A 7074-nucleotide genomic window follows, 5' to 3' on the forward strand; every position below is an offset into this window, starting at 1 on the left:
AAGATTTAGCTCAACACTCCTTGAAGCGGTACACGTTGAATGTTCGATTAGTGGAATTGATTGGATTACAAACATTTGCTGATGTTACTGCCCGGACCGGACGACATGGCAACATCACGTGTTTTCTGACGTCGGACATTCTTGCGTCTTCTGTACTTTCGGCTTTTATTGGTTGCTATGTGCATTTATCTTTTGTGAATTTGAGGTGAAGAATCTCGGGTTATTTTCAAACCAAGTTAGCTAATTTCTTGGCTGCGCTAGCTACTAGCGTTAGCATGTTACAACAAAAACAACAACAATATTGTGTTGATTCATCACTTATTTTTGGACGCTTTTAACAACAATTTCAACTTTTGTGCTGCTGGGAAAGGAAAATAAGAGACTTTGAGGGTATTTGGAGAGCTCTCAAAATTTAACATCTTGACCACCAGATCTATTTTTAGCCATAGTTAGCGACGGCTAGCAACTCATATATCACAATCAAATTATAGCATTATAATTTTACCGTCTTACAATGATATTTACCTGAATCAAAATGATCAGAAGAACACACTTTGGTAGACTTTGTTGATTGGAAATCCTTTTTATTTATCTTTGCAATTCCATGGACCCGTGAACGGCACACAATGTGGGGCACATGACGTCATGTGAATACTATCTATACAGGCAAACTCCACACGTGAGCTGAGATTCGAACCCAGATTATTGACTGTGAGTTTGTAAAGGGAGAATATATGCTCCATCTTTTGCATCGGATCTCATTAGGTTGCACACTTGCGGCTGAGAGGCTAATTCATGAACGGGTTGGGCTGCACGAGAACAAACATTTGATTTAGCATGTGCGTTTAGAAAAACACAAGAGTCAGCAGAGTGTGTGCCAGCAAGCACATAAATGTTCCTTCTCCAAAAGAATGAATAAGGCCCGCGCACAACACCAGACTTCATTAAAACCTACTGTGCTTTTACAGAGGAGTCTTGTCGGAATTTCAAATTACAGCCTCGAGTTAGTGTGTGTTTGCGTGTGTGCGTGTGAGAGAGAAATCGGTAGTGCTTAAATAGCCACGCACTCTGGATTTGTGAATGTGAGCTGAGCTTAGTTGTTAAAAACTCCGCATAGAAATGTTAAAGACCAGTGAAGGTCAGAAATATTGTAAAAGCTCTTCTGATTTGCAGCCCCATTAGAAGTCTCTTTAAAAGTGTTTATAAAAAAAAAAAAAAACCAAAACTTAAAGGTCTACTTTGTATTCAGCAGCATTTAATTTTCTTGTTGGAGAAAGTAAAGAGCGCAACTTTCAATGTTACAGAACACTGAGAACAGACCGCTTTCAATGTCACCCAGGATGACTCAACCAGTACAAGGACAAAATGGAGAAATAGAAGGTCAATGTACAAATGTGTTTTCATGTAGAGGGGGTTGGTCTCAATAACTGTATAGATACTAATGTCATCAGCAGAAATTATTATTTTTATTTTTATTCAGCCTCAAGTTTCACTAAGTAACATAAAATTTGGTAGTCATGTCTAAGAAGAATAGAACCACACCGGAACCTTTTTTTTTTCTCTCTTTTTTTTCAGCCGAACTGAGCAACATTAAATTTGAAAGGTCCATGAAGGGGAAAAAGCTAATTTAGCATTTTACTTAAAAAATCACAAGAAATTAATGTCAATATTCTATTCTTATCATTTCTAGTTCCAGATTGTAAAACAGCCACAAAGTGGGCCGATACCGGTTGCCGTCACGAGCATCAAGACCTTGAAATAAGGACTGGTATCTATCGTTTCTACCGGTAGTTGAATCCCTAGCTAATGTCTGATTTACTGACTGAATCGCGGATGCAGGAAAGTTCGATTTGGTGCTGGATCAGCGCTAGTCCTGCCTAGTGTCTGCCCACTGAATTGGATGGGACCGTATAATTATTTCATGATGCACAAGGGATCAGAGAGCCAGAATGAAATAGGTAAGTAAATATCAAAATTATTCAATGTATTTTAAAATAGTATCTTTAAATACATAATTGCCTAAATATTGAAATAACGAAATAATTACAATATATTGAAAGTTACATAAATACAGCATTGACATCAATTAATTTGAAATCAATATTTCATGACACATTTAGCGAATTATGTATTTATTTATATACTTTTAGTCGTCCATAAAGTGCATGACTTGAATGAGTACTACTTTCACCAGGCTGTGTATTTTATTTGAATTAGAATGTGTTCATTTTTCAGAAGTAGCCCAAATGTCAGTGTCGTCGAACACCATTGGCCGACTGGATGGCTCCACCCGGGCAAATCAGCGTTCCGCTTCTTCCATAGCAGCCCTGACTCAACTTGTTGTCCTATTTCCCCTTCTAGCCTCGACGTGATAACGTAACGGCAAGCCGCGGTGAGTTACTCGACATTTAATCACTTGTATTTGATACTTTGTGCTACGTTTCCTACTGTGTGTGTTAATTTACGGCAATTTCACCGGGGAGGAGCGACGATACTAAGCTTTTAGACAATCGGCGCCATTATACCACCGAAGAAGGGTATCCCGCCCTCCGTCTTAAGTATTCTCTTCTTCTTCTCCTTCGCTTGATTCTTCTTCTCCGTTTTCTTCTTCTCCTCCGCCTTGATAGTAGAACGTCGACAGGGAAGCAAAAGTGAGCTTAGGTGGTTAAGGGAAATGACCGTTATGGTAGCCGGTTAAGATGCTTCAACATGTCTGATGAAGACGAGGCCGTTTCGTTAGCTTTTGAAGCTACCTAGCTGCCACGCCGTTAGCTTTTGCTACTAAACGGGCGGCCATTTAGCTCAACGGTTCTTGTCAACATAGCGTACGCGGCGGCTAGTGCTAAGCTAGCTGTCAAGCTTCTAGCCGCCGTCGAATCTATTACCACAGTATGAACCAAACGCAGCCCACTGCTTATATGCGCGTTTTACATTTTGCGTTTTTGTCTTCTAGTAAGGCTCGAAGGTGGAAGTGTCTAGCCTTTGAAATTGTTTGTAGACGTAAAGGCCCTCGCACAAAGAAAGGCAGCTTGGCTTTAATGTTATACTTGGTCGGCTTTTACCTACAAAATATCGAATAGGAACTGATTGACTGAAATTATTTGAATAAGTCGTTCCTAAACAGAGAGGGACACATTTAAATTGATATATTACCTATTTATATACATATTTTTCTGCCTATTTTAAAAGATCGAAGTTGACATATCTGCCTTTATGTGGAGTTTGCATGTTCTCCTATACAATTCTACCCCAGTGAAACAATCCACTGAGACCAAGATTTCTTTTTGAAGGGTGATTTGACCAATGTATACATAAAAAGAAAAACATCCATCCATTATCTGAACTACTCGTCCTCACACAGTATACATAAACAAAGTACAATTACAACCAAAGTGCTGGTGATAGGCTACTATAAACCCATAATGGAGAGCAGTGAATACTAGTCAAATGTGCAAAATGAAAACACACCAAAATAACACTATATGTCTAGATATAATTATAAAAGTGCTACAACACAAGGATACAATTGATGCCATTTTGAGTCCATTCCTTTATTCCAAAAACCATGTTTGTTTAGTGAGACAAAATTGTCCAAAGGCGAGAATGTTCGTGTGAAATGATTGTCTTGAGTGCCGTGTGATGGACTGGCAACCATTTGCCACTTGGCCAAAGTCAGATGGCATAGGCAGTGCACTGTGACCCCAATGAGAATAAGTTCTATAGAAAATGGATGGATTGTTTTAATTTTAATGTTAATTAAACACACAAATCATCCCGACTCAGTTTTTTGTGTGTGTGTGGTTATTAAAGGCAGATAACACAATAGACACTCTCAAATTAAGTGTTTGAGCACTATCTATAAACCACAAAGCCCAAATATGAATCCTTTGTTCGTGTTTTACATCACACAACCCCACCTGGTCAAGCATTTTATTTTGTGGTTTTTAAAAGCAAATAGCAACACGATACTGTAGTCACTTTCTTGACTTTATTTTTGCCACTAAGCACAAATATGAAGTCCCTTTTCCTTGTTTTTATGAGCTGAAATGAGTGTTTCCCCCCTCAAACCTTTCCCGCGTTCACAAATATACCATTAGGGGACTGTCTTTAGTGGCTAAAGCAGGTTGTTAACAGGCATTTAGGTGAGGCGCTTACAGGCCTCACAGGTTTAGCAGCGCCATGTTATTACCGACACAAAGCACTCGTGGAATCCTGCAAAGAGGAATGCAAATCCCACAAAGCCAAGCCAGGAAGTGGCATTGTAGCGAGCCTATTGTGTTGTTGCGTCGATGGAAGCGCGGCGTCCAAGCTAAAGAAGGCTCTTGAACAACATGGGTTCAATGAAGTGCCCTTGAATGCATCATAGGGTGACATCACACAACTTCCTGGCACTCTGCTCTCCGTTTGCAACGGAAGCACATTCACAACACACACATTCAAGCATGTCTTTGCTTTTATATTAAAAGCTAATTTTATTATGATTTATTATAAAAAAAAATTGTTGCAGCACATGAATCTTTACTACTGTTTTCTTGTCTACTGCAGGGGGCCATGGAGACTCAGTCCGTGTACATGTGTTTCCCCTGCTACAAGGAGTTCAACACCCTGGAAGAGGTGCTCAAGCACCAGGTGACATGCACGGCCGAGGAGGACCAGGTGGACGCGTCCCACGTCACGCCCGTCATCGTTCCAATGCTCCAGACGCAGGTAATAGCTGAATGCTAGCTGGTTCCACCTCTATTCCGTCGTAGTTATGGAAACCATCAATACTATACAAAAAAAAAAAAAGGCATAACAGCATCTGGAGCCGTTTGAAATCAGTATTTATCTACAAACCAATGACATTGGGATATTCTGTTAAACATAAATAAAAACGGACTACAATGATTTCCAAATCATGTCCAACCTAAATTTGTAATTGAATACACTACAAAGACAAGATATTTCATGTTCAAACTGATCCACTTTATTGTTTTTAGCAAATAATCATTAATTTAGAATTTTATAGCTGCACCGTGTTTATAAAAAAAAAAAAAAAAGAAGAAGTTGAGGAATGCTCATCAAACATTTCTGTTTGGAACATCCCACAGGTGAGCAGACTAATTGGGAACAGGTGGGTGGCTGCCATGATTGCGTATAAAAGGAGCGTCCGTGAATTAATAATAATAAATGTTTTTTATATATATTTTTTTATGCAAGAGATGGCCAGGGACTTTTTTTTTTTTTTTTTTTTACTTTATTGCAATTTACAGAACAAACATGGCAACAGTAAAGTCATTCTTTGCATGTATCAAAACAACATAGGGGAGATTGCCAGAAGGAACATCGTGTATGATAGCCAGGACCATGTTGCAACAAGCTCTTTTCCCCAGTGTTTCCAACAGGTTTGTGAATAATGATGAAACTGATACAAATATGCTTTTTTTTTTTCTGAAGAAAGAAGAGACTCGAATCTTTCCTTTTGGTAGGTTCCATGTTTTTTTTTTTTATAGCAATAGAACACAATATTCTGTGGGCCTTGCAAAATCAGTCAAAATCCAGCAAAACAGCCGGGAGCGAAGGGGGTTGCTTTAGTGAAAGTGGCTGGGAGTGAATGAGTTAAAAAATTAAAATGTAAATGTTGAACAATTTTGCTGCTGTATAAGAGTAACAGTCAAGCTGCACCATGCAGGTGGTCCCTTGCACTCTTTTTTTCTCATGTAGAGTTACACAGGTGAGTCAAGGTGACCTTGAGAAAATATTTGTGACTTATGAGCACATATCTCGGGTCAAAAGTTTCCACCATGTCACATGAAAGAACAGTTTTTGCCATGTCCAAACGGGCACCACGTCTTTGGCATGATTGACTTCTTGTTGTTGCAAAATCGCACTTGACTCTTCTCGCACATTGCAAACATGTCCATGGAAGGTTGCCAAGAGTTTTTTGAGGTGTTTCAGGTCCGCTCAGGGTTCGTCATAAAAAGTGCTGCAAAAATGTTGTCGAAAAAGCAAGAGGAACATGGGCGTAATGTTCTCAGTCGCTCCGCTGATTAATAATAAAAAAAATCCCTTAATTGTAGCATTTACTTGCAGCTGAGCACTAAACGCGACAAGCATCTCTTTTTGTGCTCAAAATTGATTAGCTCAGCGGGACTGAACACACTTCTCACTGAGAGCGCGGATTGTATTGCTGTCGATGTGGAATTTGACAGAAAAGACAATTATAGACCTTTATGAAGTCGTCGTATGTTAGAGTCCAACATGATTTGTTTAATAGGATTTTTTTTTAGTAGTAACCAATTGAAATTGTGTTACATCATAATAAAATCACACAGCAACGGCAGTGTAAAATGTTATATTTTAACACTCATCACTTTCTCACAAGTATAAAAACAGCCATGTAATGCAGAGCAATCCTGTCATTTTGTGCTCTTTTATTCTATTGTCTGTCAGAAAGCTCCAAACATGGACGCTCACTGGTTTTGCTGTTGCTGATGTCTTTGCGTGATGGCTGCTTACTTAGCCTCACAAGTTTGCCCTCGCTGTGTCACATTTCTACAAGCGATGCCTCTTTTTTGATGGTTTACCCGAGTATAGTAAACCATCGCTATTTGTGGAGGACTCGGACCTCACCAAATCCTGCTGCGAACAGAAACAAATCTGCAAATAAGTGACGCACCCTCCAAAGGTTTTTGGCGATTGTGAAGAAATGCTACAAGATGGCTGCAAAGCACTTATAATGGAGAGAGCCATAGATAAGTAATCGATTAGCAAATTAATCGACAACTATTTTAATAATCAAGTAATCATTTGGCACCATTTTTAAATTGAAGATTGTCCAAATCATTTGATTTCAGCATATTAACATTAATTATTCACTCATTTCTGTAGTCCTTCATGAAAGAAGACTGATTATCGTTTACATTTGCAAATATCTGTTTTTACTTTGGGAAAACAATAACTGAACCCTAACATGGTAACAACATCAATCCCCCCTTTTTTTAATCACTATACGAAGTACAAAATAACCCAACCACCAATCACTGGTTAACTCATTCACTGGCAGCCATTTTCACTGAAGCAACCCCCTTTACT

The 7074-nt window shown here is 39.0% G+C and overlaps 1 protein-coding gene across 3 annotated transcripts in view; it reads left to right on the forward strand.

Moving 5' to 3' along the window:
* Positions 1-2271: 2271 nt before the first annotated feature.
* The window catches only part of znf574 (zinc finger protein 574), a 21554-nt gene continuing 16751 nt past the window's right edge, over positions 2272-7074 (forward strand). Inside the window, exons 1-2 of one of the 3 annotated variants that reach the window (XM_086079354.1) lie at positions 2272-2392; positions 4546-4707. In XM_086079354.1, the coding sequence (XP_085935480.1) occupies positions 4552-4707 (156 nt within the window). In that variant the 5' untranslated portion in view covers positions 2272-2392; positions 4546-4551. Of the gene's footprint in view, positions 2393-2566; positions 2662-4545; positions 4708-7074 lie in introns of those variants that run through there. The other 2 variants (XM_086079355.1, XM_086079356.1) reach the window with 2 other exon arrangements.

The sequence above is a fragment of the Leptonotus elevatus genome, chromosome 6, assembly GCF_054856555.1.
Source record: "Leptonotus elevatus isolate MCC_2025b chromosome 6, RoL_Lele_1.0, whole genome shotgun sequence".
In the NCBI taxonomy this organism is placed as follows: domain Eukaryota; kingdom Metazoa; phylum Chordata; class Actinopteri; order Syngnathiformes; family Syngnathidae; genus Leptonotus; species Leptonotus elevatus.